The 22897-nt window shown below is 31.6% G+C and overlaps 2 protein-coding genes across 2 annotated transcripts; one reads left to right on the top strand and one right to left on the bottom strand.

The window, feature by feature from the left end:
• The first annotated feature begins 842 nt into the window (after positions 1-842).
• Positions 843-5537, top strand: LOC145583187 (zinc finger CCCH domain-containing protein 14-like). Its single transcript, XM_081640363.1, has 3 exons — positions 843-1245; positions 2380-2428; positions 4217-5537. The coding sequence occupies exons 1-3, from the start codon at positions 1167-1169 to the stop codon at positions 4974-4976; spliced, it is 888 nt and encodes a 295-aa protein (XP_081496489.1). The 5' UTR covers positions 843-1166; the 3' UTR covers positions 4977-5537.
• Positions 5538-6683: 1146 nt separating this feature from the next.
• On the bottom strand, positions 6684-7518 carry LOC145582319 (18 kDa seed maturation protein-like). The gene has a single exon (XM_081639324.1). It carries the CDS (start codon positions 7453-7455, stop codon positions 6925-6927), a length of 531 nt encoding a protein of 176 aa, XP_081495450.1. The 5' UTR covers positions 7456-7518; the 3' UTR covers positions 6684-6924.
• Between the last annotated feature and the right edge of the window lie 15379 nt (positions 7519-22897).

The following is a 22897-nucleotide window of genomic DNA, read 5'->3' as shown; positions in this document are numbered from 1 at the left end:
ATACTTCACATTGATCACTAATCTAATGTTTTAGAGCAGTGTTTTCAATTCAACTTTTCGATTCATTTTTTGTTTGAGTAACTTAAATGTATTAATCATAAACTTATAATGGTTTTGAATTAAACTTAATAAAGCTCATTTCAACTTAACTAGTCTGGTCTAATTTAAATCCAAACCAAATGATTTAAGTTATGCTTAAATGTTAAAACTAGAAACTATAATATACTTAAGTCAATCTAACTTTAATTTATGGGTTATATATTACCCTAAACTTTTGTATCCTCCATACATTATTACTTCGTACTATATTTATTTTCTTCCTCTTATATCATTCGGATTTATAACTCTTAGCATCAACCAAATATTTTATCTGCTTACTATATTTTGATTCATACTTGTATTAAGCTCATTCATTCTATCTTTACAGGAAAAAATAATCTTACATTTTGATTGATCAATTAGAATCAATAAAGTAATTATAATGTTGTCTAGAATTTTCTTGCAAAAATATAAAAATTAATTTTTTTTGGCTCAACCAACCAAATCACCGAAACATAACAAGTAGTAGTGCCCTTTATACGGGCTTGGGTAGATACAACCCGCCCAATAACATCACGCCCAAATCATCAATACAGCCATTGGATTCTTGATATGCTAAATCAAGATAGCACGTGACCTCCCTTTCACTTTGATTTTTTTTTTTTTTTTAAACAAACCGACTTTAATTTCCCTTTTTCTTATTTTATTTATAGAATTTTTTTTTGAAGAAATTTTATAAATTTATTTTTGAAAAAAAAACCATAAAACTTCCATGTGCATTTCCTCTCCACCTCCTCACCTCAAATATTTTCATTTTTTTTCAAAAAACTCTTAAAGAATTAGAAAAAAAAAAAAAAAATCCATTATTTTTTGTAAAATCAACCTCAAGCGCTCAATATTCTGTCTCCTAGTTTCTCTCTCTTCGAGGCGTTTCTTCCTCAACCTTTCTTTCTCTCTCCTCCCCAAACCTCTAAACCCTAGTTCTGCTAGGGTTTTCAGTTTCTTTCTTCACTCAATTTTTCTCTATTTTTTTCAATTTTATCTTGGGTTTTGTCGAATTTGGTATTCAAATTTGTAATTTTTGTTTAAATTTTGTTGGGTTTAAACTTCGAAAAATTCAACTTCAAATGGACGGCCGAAAGAGAGGAAGAAACAACGATTCTGGTGCTGTTCATTCTAATGGCGGATTTAAGAAGCACAAGCAAGGTTTGTTCATTTCTAGAAACTTCTCAAGTGTTTGAATTAATTTCTAGAAACTTCTTTTTTGCTTTTCTGTGTTTCTGGACTTGGATCTGAACTTAGAAGCAAGAAGTAGGAGGTTAACTTTTTCTTGTAATTTAATAGGTCGAATTATTGAAAGAAATGAATAGATTTTTTACCTTAATAATTTTGATTTTATATTAGTTTTTTCATTTCTGTGAGAAGTACTAGATTAGAAAAATCTCTGATTTGGGATTTTGTACAATTGATTTTCTTTGTATAGAAAGAATTATGAATGGGGTTTTACCCAACTGATGTCACTATTGTGATTTGTACCTAATTTGGGAAAAGGTTTAGTAGTAGCCCATGTGGATGCAATTTCGAATTTTTTTCGATGTAGGAGTATTTTCTCCGTCCCCCTTTGTAGTTTTGAATTATTCAGTACTTTTTCCATCGCTCTTTAGTAGTCCACATTTTTATTTTGGGACGTCCCAGAATAATTGGTCACTCTATTTATATTAGTGAATTATGTGATAAAATTGTGACCGAGGGAATATTATTTTGCTGATTTCAGTGTTATTACTCGTAGTATTTGTTAAAAGTGTGATGCAAGTGATAGTGGGCAACTCCTTTTAATGTCCTGTTTGTGGCTTGTGTGAAATATTTGTTTGATGAATTGGGTGTAACCTTAAAGGATAGATTGCTTGCAGTTTATCTTGCGTGCATCTGCTGCGTTTACCTTGGATTATAAGATCGTTATCTGTTTGTTTCGAGATAAATGAAGTAGGCAAATCCAATTTTTAAATGTAACACTTTAGAGCCATTGCAGGGGATTGTAATTCAAAAGGCTAATACTTATAAGTATAAAGTCAAGCTGTCATAGGTCCATAGTACATATTATCTAGCCAGAGCATATAACTTGTGTTAAATTTATTAAAAGACTGACATGAATGTAGACATTTCTGTAATGATGTATGCAGTAAATTGTGTCATGTGATGAAGCTTTGGTTTAGTAGTGTGTTATTATTTTCTATTAATTACATGTAAAGTCACTTCAATTAAGTATTTGATTATTTTCAACTTCTTTAACACAACGAAGGCAAGGAAAACTCACAAAAAATAATTAATGTTTTGTAACAGAAACGGATGGTATAGGAAGCAAATCAAAGCCTTGCACCAAGTTCTTCAGGTTCATATCTTTATCTATTTAATAAATATCAGCATTATAGCGTATCGTTTCTAAAATGTTTTGGTTATTAACTTGTCCAATCGAACGGATTTTACGGTCCATAAATATATAAATTACTTAGCATGCAAGTTATGTAAATTATTACATATTCCATTAATCTCTCATTCTCTCTGCTATTGTCAATGCTTTTAAATTTCTTGTTGTCTTTCATGTAGCATCTTCATTCTTCTACATTTCTTTTATCTTGTTATTTTTAAAGTTAAGATGCAATGCACATTAACTTTCTGCCTCTATGATTGGGGTTTTTTATTTTTTATTTTTTATTTTTTTATAATCTATAGTATTTAACCAACTAATTTTGCTTCTATTATTAGAAGAATATTTGACTAGATTAGCTTCATTTTCATTTTGCTGATTTCCAGAGACCTTTATACGCCTGTTCCAGTTGCATTATGAGTTTACTGTTTCTGCTTATTTGGCTATCATTTCTGTAACATGAGCCTGGGTCTTTCTTTGTGAGAATTTAGCTAATTTTAATGGAAAGTAGTTTATAGTGCATTGGTTCTGAGACTAATGAGTATGTTTGTTGCTCATGATGTTGAAGATTTTGATTGGAAAATTTTGAGTACATATTTATGTTTCTTAATTTCACCAAGTTTATAGCTCTCATTATGTAGTCTTCAATTCAAACATATTACTGCAGGCTTTAGAGATAATAAAAATGGATATAATTTCATAATAAAAATGAGTGTGATCTATTCAGGTGGTGCAAGAAGTAGCCTGTCCTTGATTTCTTGTTCAGGTTCAGTCATTCAGCCTTTCAGGGATAACGTTTTGGATTATGTATTGATGTCATTCTCACTTAGCTATGTGATATGAATATACTTTGCCTTGTGATACTTATACTAGCTTTGCTCTTGTTTCCACCACCTTGACAGTAAGGAAAATGTATAATTTCATTTTGTGATTGAAAGTATGCTTTTAGTTGTAAAAAAGAATTATGTAATATGATAGAGAAAAGAAAATGAATTGAATGAACTATGTGGCTTCCTTGTAAGAAGACCATGTTGTTATGAAGTGGAAGTTACTTGAAGGTAAATTAAACTTTGTATCTCAAGGAATTAGGTTCGAAATTGAAATCTTTAGGTCATATCTGGAATATTGAATTTGTTTTGTAGCTTTACTGATCCAAAGTTGCTTGATGTCTATAGTGATGTACTTGATTGGGGAAAGTAACCAGTATGCTTGACAATATTACTTGTCAGCTTTAGTTTATCTGATCACAGTTGATCTTTAGAAGCAATTTTCTTATGTTAGTAGTCTCACTGGATTTTAGCTTATTTTGGTTGATTAATGTGGGTTCAATCAAGTTATGTTTTTGGTTAACCATGTTGAAGTAGATGTTTTGTCTGGCTGTATTCTTCTGAAATGAATTTTCAGTTCAATTGTGTGGATTCAATTTTACTTTTTTTGTAATAGTCTCTCCATTTGTTCTATCAAGATGTGCTATATTATTTTCTAGCACCTTGTTGGTATCCTTGTCCCCCTGGAAGAAGTGCTTGTACTTGATTCTGTAGAGGGTGTGAAAACTTTGGTCTGAATCAGTTGGTATTGGTTCCTGCACTTTCATGCTAGCTTAATAGTTGTTTGTGCTGTTGCTGTAGGGAAAGGATCCCCACTCTATTTACAGGAGACTGCTTTTAGACGAGGACTACTTTGTTTTATGTGGTCCTCCAACTTATATCTTATGGAACTTTAATTTAGCTACTGAATCTTATTGTGTTGCAGTACATCTGGATGCCCATTTGGAGAAAATTGCCACTTTCTACACCATGTCTCTGGTGGCTACAATGCTGTTGCTCAGTTGATGAACCTTCCGTCCATGTCAAGAAATGCTCCACCACCACCACAACCCCCTCCACAGTCACACAACGGCTCTGCTCCTGGCGCTAAAACCCGCCTGTGCAACAAATTCAACTCTGCTGAAGGGTGCAAATATGGCGATAAATGCCATTTTGCCCATGGTGAGTGGGAACTTAATAAACCTGTTGCTCCACCATCCTTTGATGATCCTCGTGCTAGGGGGGGTCATCCGATGCATGGACGCTTTTCTGGGCGACATGAGCCACCTGTTCCCGCTGGTCTTGGTGCCTTTGGCGAATCAGCAACTGCTAAGATTAGTGTTGATGCCTCCTTAGCTGGGGCCATCATTGGTAAGAGCGGTGTGAACTCGAAACAGATTTGCCGTCAAACAGGTGTGAAGCTTTCGATTCGGGATCATGATTCTGATTCAAACAAGAGGAACATTGAACTTGAAGGAACCTTTGATCAGATCAAGTTGGCGAGTGAAATGGTACATGATCTTGTAGCAAGTGTCAGTGCAAATGCTCCCTTTAACAAGGCTCCTGGAGGACCTGCACCTCATGGACCTTTCTCAACTAATTACAGGACCAAGCTTTGTGAGAACTTTACAAAAGGTTCATGTACTTTTGGAGATAAGTGCCACTTTGCTCATGGGGCTGCCGAGCTACGGAAGTCTGGAGTATGAGTCTTTGCGGATCCCAATTTTGTTTGTTGGGTTTTCAGTCTTCATGATGATGGGTTTGTGAAGCTCTTAATCTTGAATATGGCTAATCCAATCTAGACTCTTTTTAGTAAAATGAGGTTCAATGATTTCTAGAGATGGCTTATTCACTGCTTGTCATTACTAGTTTGTTTGTTTTCCTTAGGTTTTGTGGTTGGACGATACTTGTTTGCTTTTGCCACCTCTAATAGATAGAATTCTGCTAAACATGAGGGGTAATGGATGGTCATTACATTCAACTAATTGCTGTCAAGAGAAGATAGAAAGAAGATAAATTGCTGCATGGTGTTGTCATCAGAGTAATCAGACACAGGCTGTATTTGCACTGTTTTTGGAATAGCTATGTCATGACCATAGACCGTCGACTCCTTTCATTGGCCTAGTGTATGTTTAGAATATATTTAGCTGCTAAATCTCCATTTTCATGTTCGTACTTGATCTACTTGCACATTCATTAGCACGTTGTGGATGCAAGGAAAGTTAATTTATTTAAATTAATTATGTGGAATCCATGTTCATGGCTTATATGTGAGCAGCTTTTGCAGTTGCGAAGATTTGGAAAAGCTTGTGTTTTTAGGACTAATCAATGTGTTGTGTTTGCTGCACTAACCGCTTAGGTTTTTGTTAACAAAATGTAGAGAGAGCATGTTTGCTTCTGATGTGCTGTTTGAAAGTTTATGTTAATATGCTGTTTGAAAAATTACTGGTTCTCAATACACCTGCTAACTGAACACACGGATAGACATGACTCTATGTTTAAATGTTAAGTGCTTAAATTACAGAGTCAAAATACTCTACTCAAATCTGAACATTTATTTACTTGATCTAAACTTACCCGACTTGATCTTTCAAAAAAAAAAAAAAAAAAGTTACCTGACTTGAAAAGTAAAAGAATTGATACTTCATATTATTGGTACCAATAAATTGGACCTTGATGTACGTTCTATGTTAACGGTTGTCGTAAGATCAAAATTACTAAGTATAAACATTGTTGAGCATGTACTCACAAACATTATTAGTTTGACTTCAGGTTGTACTACTAGTTTTGTTAAATGAACTTTTTGTAAAAGATAAAAGAAAAAATATGTTAACGTTTTTACAAGGACATTAATATACAATCCCTAGCATCAACTTGCCATATTCATTTAAGGGGTTCTCTTTCTTGAACTCTAAATGTCAATTATATTGATTGTTTTTACGCAAATGATGGGATGGCCATTTGACATACGATATACGATGGAAGAGTGTTAGCGTGTAGTGTAGGAAGAACATTTTACAACCAAACAATCAAAGATGCAAAGAAACAAAACAAACGAATCAATACTATCTTTCTAAACCAAACAATCAAAGATGCAAAGAAACAATTTTACAAATTATCTAGGCCACGATTGATTGAAAGGTGAGATATCCTATGTTTCGGTATTTCCTATATAGTTCCCCTATTATTTGGGCATACTTAGCCCAATATGAACTATTTGACTGGTACTCTACAAACTTGACTCCAACAAGGGCTAATTAATCATCATGATTCATGAAGCCAAGCCAACCTTATTCCTTTTATTGTGCATTACATTACAAATCAAAGTAGCAAATTAAAGCAATTAGAACAATCAAGTGGAGTGAAATGACTCTAAATTTCAAAACTAACATAGGTGGTGATGAACTAATGAATTACAAGCCAAAGGAAACCTTTTTTTTTTTTTTTTCTCTATTTTATTTCATACCAAAAACAACAAAACAAAACATAATACTCAGTATTATGCTAGATAAACATCAAAATACATACCTAAATACACCAAACATTAACTAAAAAGCATGAAAACGTGACACACCTTTTCTAAAAATACAAGAAAATGTCACTCACAGCACACCACACCAATCTATGAAAAACAACTACCTAACTAATCAAACATTATATCCCGGTTCCGGTGTTAGCCCCTCCACCAGTTTGCCGATTCGTGGCCGCGGTCCTAGCCCCCCTACCAATAGGGTGAGCCCCAACAGCATTAGTCCCTTGCTCAACAAACCCACCGGCAGGCTCACCAGTTCCATGTCCGGGCATAGCGGACATCTGGTGAGTCCCGGTGGGGAGACCAGTAGTTCCAGTGGTGGAGTGAGTGTGAGACCCAGTAGTAGTGGTGGTAGTATGAGTACCACCACTACTACCAAATAAACCGGTTCCAGTATTTCCTGCAGCAGCAGTCTTGGCATTCTTCTCCGCAGCATTATGGCTCATAGCCTGCTGCTTCTGAAGCTCGGCCTCGGTCAAACGCTCCTGCTTCCTCTCGGTGGCCAAGGCCTTGTCATACTCATCATTGGCTTTCATTTTGTCGACCTTCTCTTGCACCGTCGCCTTTGTCTTGTCCATTCCTGATTTCGCCGACGCCGCGATGTTCGCGGTCGTCTCCTTGACGGACTCCACTGCTTTCTTCCCTGTCTGCATCTTGGAATTGGATCAAACTAACTGCCTGAAAATTATTGCACTCCTTGATATCTTTTTTTGCGGGGTTATAATAAGATGTTTAATGTTATGAGCTTTGTTTTTATGGTTGTGAAATTGGTATTGTTATGACTAAATAAGGTAAGATGGTTGTCCTTATATAATGGGGTGTTTTTAGGAAGTGTGAAAGGGACACGTGTTGGGTTACATGAAGGTTAGAACTAGAGAGCTCCACGTGTATAAGTACGTGTTGAGCTAAGGAAGTTGTTTTGCACTTGTTAGATTTCTATTCCTCTTTTAGAGCTTTAATGGATATGTATGTATATCAGTATATGTATTTAACGTGGGCAACTTGGCTTAGGAGTTTGGGTTTTTATTGTGTTTTTGCTTCAAACTACACCGTGCATGGGTTGGATCGGAGCATGGAATGGAAGTGGACATTTATTTGTCTTCTGTTTGTAGTGATGTGCTTATACGAATAACAGCTTCAATTAGATAATTGTTAGAGATTCAGAGTAGTCTTTGTAATAGGCGTGTCACTTAAGTTAGTCCTATATTAACACATAATACCAAAATAAAAGCTTTTTAGCAACTAAGTTTGGCAATAAAATTTTCAAACCTTGCTAAATAGCAACGAAAATAATTTTTTTCATTGCCTAATTAAAAGCGACATTTTATGCTTTACTTTTTAATAATTAATTACTACGTGTTTTTTATTTGTTGCTGTTTAAAACAATTTGTCTTACTAGTTGTTACTAGATGACATCATATTTTTGTCTTGTTGCCATATAGCAACAAACTATGACAACTGATATTTTATTTGTATTGATTTAGAAACAAACAAAGACAATGAATTTTTTAATTGTTGCCATTAGAAACAAGTCGTCTAAACTATTGTTGCTAGATGATAACGTATTTTTTACTTGTTGCCATTTACCAATGCCAGTTAATGACAACAAAATTTTATTTGTTGCCATGGGAGATACTCTTCTTATTATTTGTTTCTATAATGACATCAAATTCTAGTTTATTACCATTGAAAACAAGTTGTGTTACAATTTATTATCGATCTATATGTAGGCCACTTTTATATTTGTTGCCATTACATATACTCTTCTTATGATTTGTTGCTATAATAACATTAAATAGAGACGGATTTCAATTCCGTCTCTAATTTAGAGATGGATTTTTTATTTTTCCATAATTTAGAGACAAAATTTTCAATTCTGTCTCTAATCTTTCGTTCACTTATTATCAATTATGTGCATAGAAGTAAACAAATATTACTTGGTATAGTTGGTAAGAGTTTCACCATGTGACTTTGAGGTCATAGGTTCGACTCCTACCAACTGTGATTCTTAAGACTGGAGATTCAAAGAACCTTACATGCAAAGTCTTGCGAGTTGACCCGAGTGAGGTTTCGGATTGGTAAACAGATCGGGTTGAACCAAATAGCTAATAAAGATCAGGTTTATCTCTCGTAGTGTTGATATCAGCCAATATTAATGATTTGTTGCTACTTTTAGGAACCAACATTAATAATTTGTTGTTATTTTTAGGAACCAACATGAATAATTTGTTGCTACTTTTAGTAACAACCAATGTTAATCTGTTGTCAAAGTTGGCAACGAATGCACCAAGAACAGCAACCATCATGGAAACTATATTTAAATGCATGCAATATTGCAACAAAATTGTTTTGCAACTGGTAGCCAAAATCTCATGGCAACAAGCCTTTTAGCAACAACAAATTTTTGTTTCCAATTCGTTGCTAACTAGAGTTAGCAACGGTTTTTTGGTGAATTACAACAAATTTTAGTTGTTGCTATATTGACTTAATTTTGTAGTGGGTATTATCTGTGAGATATAAAATATTTCAAAGTTGCACATAATATTTAACAGAGGTAGTATGAAGCTAGCTTGATTTATATATATAGATTGGTCTATATAGCTTGATGTTGGGAAGGAAGTATCACATTGGTAGAATAGAAAATACTACATAATTTTTCGGCCATAATTATTTACTAAATAACAATAATACATCATTGAAAACTGTTATCTTATCCACAAACTAGATTTAGGGCCCGTTCTCTTCAGCTATTTTCAGTTCAGTTCAGTTCAGTTCAGCTCCAATAAATTTTGTTTAGTTTAGTTCAGTTCTTAATTTCCTTCTCTCATAAATATTCAGTTCAGTTCAGCTCTAATAAGTTCAATTCAGTTCAACTCAATTCAGTAAATCAAAACAGGTCCTTAGCGCATCTATCTATAGACCCTGATGACCTTGTGGTGAGTAATATAATCTTTTTAGATACATAGATTCTAGACATATTTTAACATAAAGTAATATTATAAATTTATAATAGATAGGTTTTTTAATTTATTTTTTAAGTTAGATACAGGAAAAAACTAGATTAGAAATGTCTTCTTATTTCTCACAAAATTGTGCCCTAGCCTATTTTATAGTAAAAAAAAATATGAAAACTTATTATCCAACAATAGATCAGTATCTTAATAGATCGGAGTAGATATCCTAATGAGTTGGAGTAAAGTAATCCAGAGACGCAATATAATTTGTTGATATGTTTCCTTTTAAGAAAGATGTGTTGATTTAAAGGTCAAGAAGGAATCCAAGATGATATTGATAGATAGATTGTGAATAATACTCAGATACTTAAAGTGAGATGATAACAAATATGTAAAATACAGTCGAGTGATGATAAACTCTAACTTTACCAAGACAATCTTAAGGGACGACAAGGTTAAAGTCTTAGCCGAAATACGGTTGTAAAAGTTAGAAACACATTTGTTAATATTTTAAAGGATTGTGAAGGATATCGATCCGATTTCGTTATTACGTGTAGAATTTTAATCAAGACGTGGCGCACGCAGCTGATTAACTGGTCCTTTACTTTGGTATCAGAAAATATTATCATGGCTATGTATGTCAGGTTTTGTATCTTGGAGTTTGCAGCCGTACATATCTATCTATTTATGGCATTTTTCCCTTCAATTGCATGGCTGGCCCAATTGGGATTTTACACGATCTTATGTGCCAAATCGATGAATATTTTAAGTTGTTGATCCTTGCGTCTATACTTTATAATCTCTTCAAATGTAGGGTTATTTGAAACAAGTACTCCCTCCGTCCCATAATATAGTTTTTGTTTGTGTTTTTTAACGATATTTAAGAAATATGAGGAAAAAATAGATAAAGTATATTAATAAAAGTGAAAAGTACAGTTATAGCCAAAAGTTAGAGAAAAAGCGGAAAAAAGTACAAGTCATGTGTAAAATTTAAGAGTAAATTAAGAAGTACAATGAATAAAGTTAAAAAAGTGAGAGTATAACAGTTTTTACATATTGTCCAAAAATAAAAATAGGAAAAATATTTTGAATCTCCAAAATAAGAAAACATAAACTATATTATGGGAAGGGGAGAGTATTTGAAACAAGTAGAATAAAGTTCATGATAATGTCTAATGAAAATTAGGGTTGATCTAACTTAGTGGTTGGAGGCCGTCCTTCCATCTTTATAAGATCATTTAATTTGTTACAAGTTTTTACTGCAATGCATAACAATCCATAATTGTTGTTCTTAGAATGCACCAAAAAAAAAAAAAAAAAAAAAAAAAACATGTTATCCTTAGACATTGGTGTGTTTTGCTCACTTAAAAAATAAGTTAAATTTAGGACAAATCAGGTTTAAATATTTAATTGTCCTGTTAAATATATTAACTTATAACATGAAAATTAGGAAAATCAAGTTCAATGCTTGGAAAAAAAATATCCTTATCCGCATTACATTAAGCATTAAATTTGACAATGCAAACCTTTAGTCTAGCATAACACTTTTGAAATGTTACATTCGACTTATTTTGTATTCGTGATGTAGGCTTCAAGAATAATTCGATCACCAAAGATCCATCGTTCTTATAGGGAGTAATCATAAAAACACCATCGCCGCCATGGACCATTGGAGGTCCCATGTAGGTTTCCACACCCCATCCAAAATCAACTCCGGAACATCCGAGGTGCAACCAACTTATAACTTGTACATCACTATGTTGGTTGCCACAAGGAGGGCCATATTGTTTTCCTCGATCTTCAAAATATTGATAATTTATTAAATTTTCTTGGCTTTTTAAGAACTGGATTGATTCAAACACACTCTTGTTATTCACCTTGGTTGTTGCTTCCCTTATCTTTCTACAAGCATAGCTTAGAGGTTTTGACATGAGCTTCCCCACACAACTTGATGTATAAACGTCGATAGTGGCATTGCCAAAAAAGCTGCATGATTTAAAAAACAAAAGAATATGTTTGCTGTGAAGAATGAATTGAATTTACGATTTTATAAATAATATTAATGGAGTATGTAGTAAAAAATATCTAGAATTATTCTTTTTTTTTTTTTTTTTTTTTTTTTTTTTTTTTTCTTCTAGAAATCAATGTATGTCTATAGGTATTCATACCTTGAGTCATGTTCTCCTTACCTTAGTAACCTCTCTCCTCTACTCTCTCTAAAAACACCATAGCGTCTATTGTTAATTGTAATTTAAAAGGATTTTTATCCAGTTTTACCAGTAGAAAGCCCCAACTTTTGTCTTCCTCGAAAGAAAGAGTTTTCGATCTCCTTTCAAAAAATGGGTTTTCTATCTCCTTTGAAAAACAAGGTTTTTTTCGATATCCTTTGAAAGACAAGATTTTTCGACCTCCTTCAAAAGGCAAGGTTTTTTTCTCCTCTTTTCAAGTAGATTGAAATTTCTTTTGCTTTAAATCTGAGATAATAGATATGATGAATTGCTATGTTTTGTTGTTGAAAAATTATGAGGGGTCACAAAAATTATCTATTTTTCAAATACGATTAGATGAATCCGATAAAAATCATCCTCACGACTATAAGGGTCCTTAGATTGTCACGACTACAAAATGATAAATAAGGTCAGGGCAGGCCTAAACTTGCAAAGTAATTTTGGGTTTATTGGGCTTAAGTGGGCCTTTTGAGCTTTTTCGTACAGATTTTTCCCCAGACTCTAGTGTATGCAGCTTCCCGTACACCCCTTTTATACTACGTCATTTCATCATCTAGTGACACCTTTTGCATGAGTTTTTTTTTTCCCTTTTTTTTTTCCTCTTTCATTACTTTCCAATCAAGCAAGTATGTAAATATTTTTATATACCCAAATTGCTTCATTTTCTCTCTCCTCTTTTTCACCAATTTCATTTTCTCTCTCCTTGTTTTCACTAATTTCATCTTCTCTCTCCATTTTTTTTTCAATTTTCTCTCTCTTTTTCCATGGAGATTTCTAGCTCAATTCCATTGAGTGAGTTTTATAGATTTATTTGCTCCATTTTCTTATTACTCTACTCCGTATTTTTATCTAGTTTTAATTTACGTTTTGATTGCAATTTCTTCTATCCAATTGATTTATGTATATGTGTTTTTTGATTTGATTGTAATTTTTTCGCTTTTATTGATTTGAATTTAGTTGTATTTTTCCTATTCAATTATATTTGTTATCGCTGTCGTTATTGGCAATGTAGGATGTTAATTTTGCATTATTTGTTGTTTTTTTACTTTAAATGATTGTTATTAGGTACAATTTGGTAATAATTGATTATTATTGATTTTTGCAGCAGTCATGTATTAGTGATTTACGAAAATTGAATAGGAAAAATTATTGAAAAACTTTTATACACCATGATTGAAATGTACTATTTTATAAATGAACAATATTTTTTAATGATTGTAAATAAAAATTTAATTATTTATAATTGAACATCTAATTATGGAACATTAAAATTCACCTATTATGGTTAATTTATCATTTGAAAATTTATTAGTGATTAATAAAAACAAACAACCTTCAAAAGTTATTATTGAACAAATAACTCTTTATCTAAAAATTAATAACATACAAGTAATAAGATATGTTATAGACTATTCATTCATATGAAAATGAACATATATATGCATGAATATGTACTATTTTAATGTTCATTTATATATGCGTAAATGTTTACTAATATTACTATTACATACTAGAATAAATTTTATAAAAAAAAATTAACAAGTTCATGACATAATAGATGTTTTAGTATCAAAATGAACATTTAATTATATGTATATTTTTATTTAAAATAAATGCATTACTTGTTAAAAATAAAATGATAATGAATCATAATGAAAATGTGCATTTATCAATATAAAAATGAACATTTTTTATATAATAAATTTTTGTTTGAACAGCTAGTAGCTTTATAATTACATGCATCTAATGCATGTATATTTTAGGAGGGACACTATTTCATTGGTATAACTGAGTAGTTTAATTGAGTGTCTTTTAGTCTTCTTTATAAAAATAAAAAACACTTGTATTAAATTGAAAATGAACATATATACATTAATATGTGAATAACCATGTGTATTAATGTTGTACTTTGTAATAAATATCTATCAAAATGAAAATAGATGTTTATAAATATGAACATATAATTATTTAAAAGTGAACATATGTGTCTTACAAAATGAACAACTTTATGTATGACAATGAATAAATATTCAAAATTAATTGTACATTTTTCAATATATAATAAAATATATTAAAACTTTAATAAACATCTTTTAATTTGAGCGTGAACAAGTATTTAAATAAATGAACATCTTATGTCATTAATATTGCAATTTACATCTATCTATTAAAATGAAATGATCAGAATGAAAATGGATATATATTAATATGAAAATACATATTAAAATATACAATACAACTCCACACATATTATCAAATACAATAAACTTTTCTATCCGAATTCGGAAATCCCAAGTTCATGTTGCTTGACGAATCCATGCCTTTATGATCTCCTTATTTTTTATTTCTTCCTTTTTCTTCCTTGTTATTGTGTGATCTAACCCACTATATCCACAATTCTTTGTTTAACTAATAGAAAAAAACATAAAAATTACTGTATTAGATTTGAGCAATATTAGAATAAGTGTTAAATTGAACCAATATTTGTATGAATACGAAAATGAGTGAATATAACAATTGACATGATCGATATGGAAATGAAAATCTATCAATATTTAAATGAACATATATGAAAATATATATATTAGTATGGAAATGACCATATATCGATATAAAAATGAACAAATGTTAACACATAAATGAACATATTTACGTAATTCAATATGAAAATGAACAACTATTTCTTTATAAATGAGCATATATTAGTTTGAAAATGATCATGCATGAAAGATAACAATTGATGAACATGAAATATATACGTGAATGAATTCTTGAAGTTATCAATATGTGATTGCTGAGAAAAAGCATATATTGAAACAATTTAAAATTGAAATGTACAAGAAACATTTGAAGTAGATAACAAAAGAATATGAACATTTATCAAAATTCTAATAATCATATGTTAATATGTGAAATTGTGAATGACCATGTACTATTATGTGATTGAAAATTTACCAAAATAAAAATGAACATTCGTCAAAATAATTTTTCACTTTAGATTATGAAAAAAATGAACATTATTACACGAATGACTATGAATTATTAAATAAATAAGCATTTATATTAACTATATATATATATATATATATATATATATATATATATATATATATATATATATATATATATATATAAATGATAGTTTTTTTTTATAAAAAAAATACAAAAAAACATGTAAATAATAGTATACTAATGTATAAATGAGCATTTATCAAATGGAAATGAACATTCATCAAAAGAAAAATTCACTACGAATTAATTTTATTAATACTTAAATTTTTCTAGAATATTTGTTTTCCTTCTCTAAAACTGTTTTCTTCGCTGTACAAAAAAAAAAAAATGAAGAATCAGGTTATTTGATTTACTAGTTTTTGAACAAAAATTTACTAAAACTAAAGTAAATACTGACGTTGACGGATTTTCCAATGTTGATGTTTCGATTATTGCTCTATAATACAACAACAACAAAAAAAATAGTAAAACCTACGGTTCATACTCGTTTTTTAACCATATAAGAACAAAATCACTTATTCTTTTGAATTTAGACCTTGTTTTGTTGAATTCTGTAATGATTGAACAATTTTTATTGATAATTTGTCACTAATTCGTAGAAATTTTTTATTAGAAAAAGTAGATCAATGGGTTTGGAGAGAGAAAATGCAGGAAATGGGAGTAGAGAGAGAAAATGGAGAAAAATGGGTAAGGAGAGAGAAAATCAAATGAAATGGATTTATGGTTTTTTTTTTTTTTTTTTTTTTTTTACAAAAAATTTATAAGGAGGTAAAAAGTGTGGTTACTGTACGATTACTACACAATTGTAGAAAGTGGGTTATTGGGGTTGTTTAGGTGTCATTTAGGAAGGGGGTGTAGGAATAGATAGCTACACTAGACTACTAGAGTCTAGGAGTATATAATTTGTGATAAACTCGAATTTTGAGCAAAAAAAAAAAAAAAAAAAAAAAAAAATCCTTTTTAGACTTGTTTGAACCCACACCTTTTCTGGATCAGGCCATACCATATTAAGGGAAGGTCTTGAATTGGTTTCTCACGATAATCTATTTCAGGCAATAGATAATAAAACTTTTCACTTGATGAGTGCCGTCTCAGACATTTTTGGGCCCCGGAGCAAAAACTTAAATAGGGGCCTCGACTCTAAACTACAAAGTGTATTTTATACGTAATTCAGCAATAAAATATTTTACCCCTTATTATTGGATAATTAAATAAAAAATTTTGATGGGCATCACAAAATTTGAAACTAGAGAGAGAAGAGAGCAATAACATACTCCTTTTATTTCATAATAATCACAACACTAACACACATGTTAATGCACAAATTTGACTATATATATATTTATTAATCCAAAATTATTTTACATGCCAACATATGTTTTTTTATATATTGGTAAAAGTATTCTCAAAGTAATATAAGCATATGAATATTGAATAGCGTATAAGTCAAGCAATATATTACAATTATCACTTAACGGACTTACGAACGTAGTAAAAGATTATTAGCATGGTTATGGATATAATTAGTGATAATAAATAAACCAAATATTCCTCATATATATATCTAGTATTTAAAAATTCATTTTATTTTGTAAAAAAGAAAAAAAATCTAAGATGTCAGGGCCCCATGAATAAAGGGGTCCCTGAGCCGTTGCTCAAGGTGCTCCCCCTAATAGACGACCCCACACTTGATGGGTAGAAATCACCAAAATCCGCTATTTTCATGGTAGACTCTACTTCAATGAGCTCCGCACCCTGGCATTACACCTCCTATCCATTTCAATTGGCCAGCTAGAGGATAAAATGTGACCAAGGCCCGACTCATGGAGTTTTTAAGTATTGATGACTTTGTTGGTTGATGGATCACGCCAATGTTGTTGAATTGGTCTATTATAGAGGTATATATGGTATGCATGTGTAACGACCGAGACATGATCAAGTTCTGCCAAGGGGAAATGGCCATCGAACGTTGGTTCAGCTGGTTTAACTATGTGTTTAGAGATGATTTTTAGTCCCATTTTGGCTATTGGACTTTACTTTATTTGGGAAGGGTTGTATCTTTATTTTTTACTCTTCTTTTAGCATGATTGGTCTCATCGTTTATTTCTTATTTATAGTGTGATCGGCTGCATGCCCATCAAAGGCTCCATTCTTCGAATTGCTACTACTTTTTAATATACAATGCTGCATTTCTTTTTAGGTTTGTCAAAACTCCCTCTGTATTTGATTAAGTGAAATGTTGTGACTTTTTGCACTATTCATCTTATTTAATTTGACTAATGTTTGTGATTTGATTTATGCATAATGGTAGAATATAAAACATATTTCTAGGCTTTAACCATCAGCTTAAGCTTTTGGTTGAGTTGGTCCTCTAAGTATAAAACATATTTCCGGGCCTTAACCGTCAGCTTAAACTTTTGGCTGAGATGGTCCGTTAACTGGTATCGGAGCCAGCGTGACATAAAGGTCACGGTTCGAATCTCATCCACCCCCACTTTCAAGTGGAATATTAAGCGTTGGGTATGAGGAGGGCCCATGTTGCATCCACATTTCTAGCCCAAACGGGCTTTCGTGTGAGGGGGCGTGATAGAGTATAAAACATATTTCTAGGCCTTAACCATCAGCTTAACCTTTTGGTTGAGTTGGTCCTCTAACACATAATAATAAATAGAAAAATTCTCTTTGGTAACACCATATTTTTTAATTTTCTCAATGGTAAACAATGAAAATTTTTATTATCTGTGGTAAACTCTAAGGAAATTTTGCAAAATAACACCATAAAAAAGACACAGTTTTGATAATAACTCCACCAAAAAAAAAAAAAGAAAAAAAAAACTTTTATTAAAACACCAAAAAAAAAAACCAAAAATTTGATTTCACCACCACTTAACGGATTCTTGGATGAAATCCGTTAGTGGGGCCCTTAAAGACAAGTGTCAAGTGTCTATTGGTTAAATGAATAATTTAATAAAAAAAAAGAAAAAAAAATTAAAAAAAAAAAGAAAAAAAAAAACCTAACCCCTAACCCAGCCAGCCTCACCGCCGACACCACCTGCCCCAGCCACCGGAACCTCCTGCCCCCACTAAAGCAAAGAACCTGTCCAACTTCCACCCTATAACCGCCGACTCCACCACTTCTCCCCTTCCCCCTCCCCGAAAACCACCCCAGGCCCATCAAATCACCGCAAAACCAACTTGGCCGTCGTGCAAACCCCCCTTCCTCAGCCTTGAAATGGCCAAATCGGCCATGGAAATAGACCATTGTGGGTTTCCATGGTCGATTTCGGCCGTTAGAGGGTGAAGGGTTCCCATGGTCCGTTTTCTTGGCCGGCTTCTATGGGTTATAGCGTCGGTTTTGCGGTGGTGGCTGGGGCTAGGGTGTTTCAGGGTGTTACGGTGGATCGGCGACGGTTCGAAGGGTCGGAGGGTCAGGGGCTGTGCATGGGTGATGCTGATGGGCGATGGTTTCGGAGGCACGACGATTTAGGGGCTAGTAAGGGTTATGGTAGATCGGCAGAGGCTCAGCGGTTCTAGGGTTCGGCGGTGGTGACCGGCGCCGGTGTGGAGGTGGTGGCTGGGTTAGCATTTTAGAGATTTTCTTTTTTTTTTTAAATTTTTCTATCCAATAGATGATTGACACGTGTACCGTGTGGACCCACTTAACGGTTTTTATGGATGGAAAAGTTAAGTGGTGAAGAAACCAATTTTTTGGTTTTTTTTGTGGTGTTATAATTAATTTTTTATCTTTTTATTTTTTTATTTTGTAGTGTTATAATCAAAATTTGAGTTATTTTGTGGTGTTATTTTCTAAAAAATCCTAAACTATAATTTGTTATACTAATCCAATGGTGACATTAATGATGATTAATATGCAATTATGAGTCTAACTATACTTAAATTCTTTAACCATGATTAGTTTTTTACTTTTTAATAATTAAATTATTTTAAAAAATATTTTTTTAATGTTTCAATTTTTTTTTTTTTTAAAAAATACACCAACCAGCTCAAATCCCACGGCAGCCCCCTCCTCTCCCCTACCGGCGCCAGCCCGTACTACCGGCCATCCTCCAAACCTTGCGTTGGTAGCCTAAAGGCCACCTCACTCCCCCCACCTCGATTCTCAAGTCTCAACCCCTCCCATGCTTATTCACAATTATTTGAACAAGAATTAAACACCTCCCTCACCTTGATGAGTCTATTTTATATATTTTTTTATTCCCCGTCCCACCGTCATATTTGTGTTTATTTGAGCTCCGCAGAGCTACTTTTATTACTAAATATACGTTTTCTAGTGTTTTTGTAGAGTTGATATTGTTTTGTAGGAATTTGCAGATTTATGACGATTCCCGAACTTATTGAGCCACTACAAAAACATTAGAGCCGGATCGTATTTTATGACCGTGTATTTAAAGTCCAAGACTGAGTTGAAGGGATTTGGTTCGGTGATTAAGGACTCGATTAAATAAGTAGACTATGAAGAAATTACAGCATGGACCAAATAATGAGTAGAGGAGATTGGGCCAATTTGTATGAAGCCCAAAGTTACAATTCAATAACATAATGCTATCAGCTGCCCAGCTGACCGGGCTCGATCGACGACCTTGTTCACGCGCTCTACTGTTTTGCTTCATCAATGGGCTAGTTGTTTAGGCCCACTTAGTTTTGTTATGTCGGTGGACTTGTTTTTATTTAGTTATTAATACCTACACTAGGTATTAGTACCTACATCCCCCTCCCCACATACACTATACAACCTATAAACCATAAAAATTTGTTTTTCATTTTTTCTCTCTCCTCTTATAAATCAATTTCTCTATAATTTTACCAACATTTTAAATTTCTCTCTCTCATAATTTTATCCCTTTCTCAAAATCTTCCAAATTTGTCATACAAAAAAAAATTCAAACACTCTTAGATGTCTACCAAAATATTGTACGTAAGAGAAAAAAATTGCAGAAAATTTCTACAAAAGAACGACTAACAATCAAATTGTAAGTTGATTTTGTTTATTTTTGATAAAAAAAAAAAAGTATAAACCCTAACTTTTTATTTGCCTTATTCTTCAATTACTTTCTCTAGATATATGAAATTCCAGTATAACTTCATGATTTCTTATAATTTTTATCATAACAATGATTTCTTATAATTTTTGTCATAACAATGATTTCTTATAATTATAGTAGAATGATGTTTGTTATAAGTTGAATTAATTTGTGGTGTATTATTAGCTTATAAATTTACTGAAAAAAGAGTTTAATTTCCCTAATTTTCTGGATTTGATCTATTTCGTATGATTATAGAAATATAAATTTAGCTCGTATATGAATGTTCATTTTCATTTTGATAAATGTTCATATATATATACTAGTATATGTTCATGCACATATTAATATAAGCTCATTAGAATTACGATAAAAGTCCTTATCTCAATTCCTATATTTTCTATTGATCTAATAAGGAATATCAATCTATTGTAAATTTTCATTTTAGGTGGAACATTGATCATTTTAGATGGATTTCATGTTCATTTATATTCAATTAATTTTGATACATGTTTATTCTCTTTACATTATATGTTCATTCTTACATTGAAAGATGTTCATTTGCAATCTAATTCAATATTTATTCTCATATAGTTCATTTAGATTTATACTTATTCATTCATTCTCACATTAAAAAACATTTGTTTCAATTTTAATACTTGTTTCTTACTCCGTATCATATTGAAAAATGTTCAATTAAATTTTAATATTTGCTCATTCTCATATTGAAAAATGTTTATTTAGATTTTGATATTACTTGTTCATTTTCATATTGAACTATGTTCATTATTTTCTGGCAATATGTTAAAATTTTGTATTTTTAAATGTTTCTGTTTTGTTTGTAGTACGTGTGTTTTGATTGTTACTAACATTTTACTTTAAAATATTTTGATCTCTTATCACACAAGACAATCAATGAAATAAAAAAAGTTGAAGACGATAATGTATGTATTGATGAAAAGATATGTACCAAGGAAAACACACAAACATCATAAGAGTACGTAGAAGGGTATCTATTACAAGGATGATGATTCTACAAACTTTTTATGTATACCAAATGTATTAAATTAGAGGCGATATGATGTTCAATTCATTCTGTAAGACACATATATACTAAGTATATGATATGTACATTTTTGAAGTTTAAGATTTTCCACTTTTGATTTTTTTTTTTTTTTTTTTTTTTTTTATAAAAGTTTTTACTTTTAATTAATAAATTGAGCTTGTGTACATATATACATTTGAAAAGATAAAAAATTTATGCTTAATAAACAATAAGTATATAGCATTTCCGTATTAACAATATTGAACATTTAATAATACAAAACTGAACATTATATTTACAAAAATGAACATTTTATATATGATTCGAAATCGAAAAATTATAAGATGACGTCATTACGATGAAGAGAGGGTGCCGGTAGTGCTACCTACATAGGGGTGTAGGGAAAAATTTGTAGTTTTTATTTGCTTGGTATATAAGGAGGGAATAGCACGTAATTAGGGAGGTTAGTTAGATTAATTTTTCAGTGCTTAGTTTTGTTTTCCCGTTAGCTTTCGATGAGATCTTTTCGTTACTAGCTTCTAATCTTGTTAAGCTTTTGTTAATCTTTGGTAGTATTAGTTTTGTTCAAATTTTCTATTCTTAAGTTTAATTTTCGATGAGATCTTTTCGTTACTAGCTTCTAATCTTGTTAAGCTTTTGTTAGTCTTTGGTAGTATTAGTTTTGTACTTTTGTTCAAATTTTCTATTCTTAAGTTTAATTAGCTTAGTTTTCATTAGCTTTAATTGGATTTCGTTGCTATTCCTTATTACACCTTTTTATTATTATTTCCTCTTGTTACGTTTTTTACGATTATATAATTATGCATATTATTGTTGCTTTGATTTAGCTTTGATTATCATTGTTCTATCCTAGCCTTTATTATTGTTGTTTTTAATTAGGTTTAATTTAATTGCTTTATTTAGTTTAGTTTAGTTTTGATTATGCACGAGTAGTTTAATTCTATAATTCTTGCGGATCCATAAATATTATGAAGGGATGATTATTATTATTGATTGTTAATGTTTTGGGTTAATTTCCTATTGATTGTTATAATGCTATGCAATTAGATTTGCGCAGGTTTAATTGTATGAGTTATGCAATATTAATTCGAGAATCGAGAGATGAGAGTTGATATTAAGGCTTATTTTCAATAAGCATATTAATTAAAAAATGGTTAAATCAAGATTCGAGAGATGCGATTTAATACTGATAGGTTAATTATATGATTATAATACGTAGCGAAAGCCCTTTATAATCTGGTTAATTTATGCATTGATAATTGATTGTTGTCTTTTAGGGCTTTTATTATTGCTTATTCCCTTGATTTGATTATTGTCATAGTATAATTCTCACAATTCTTCCTCGTTTTTTGATAATTTAGATTATAATAATTTATTAGGAATAAAAGAACATTGTTTCCCTGTGGATTCGACCCTACTTCCCTATCTACTTTAGTTAGAGGACTTAGGTAATACTTTTGATTAGGTGATATGACTTTAGCCTGTCACACCCCGATTCACATCAAGTTCGTGAAACCTCTTGAAGAAATTGAATCGGCCGGAAGTTGAACGCGAAGAAATTGATAAGGTTTTAGCAAATGATGTAGAAATCTTGTTAAGGAGTTGAATTGATCCAAAGCATTTCATGCTGAAAAACCCTAATTTCGTTGATTAAAGCTTTACAATTAGGTTATGGCGACCTCGAATTTCTGTAACAATGGCGGACGATTAAATCTTGAAACTTTGCGGGGCTGACTTATGGGCGAGTTGCATCAAATTTGGGTGTTTTGCTGGCGGCGGATTTGAGGGGAGAA

The sequence above is a fragment of the Chenopodium album genome, chromosome 15, assembly GCF_948465745.1.
Source record: "Chenopodium album chromosome 15, dcCheAlbu1.1, whole genome shotgun sequence".
Lineage (NCBI taxonomy): Eukaryota > Viridiplantae > Streptophyta > Magnoliopsida > Caryophyllales > Amaranthaceae > Chenopodium > Chenopodium album.
The sequence above is the reverse complement of the archived record's forward strand: the minus strand, read 5'-3'. Positions and strand labels throughout refer to the sequence as shown.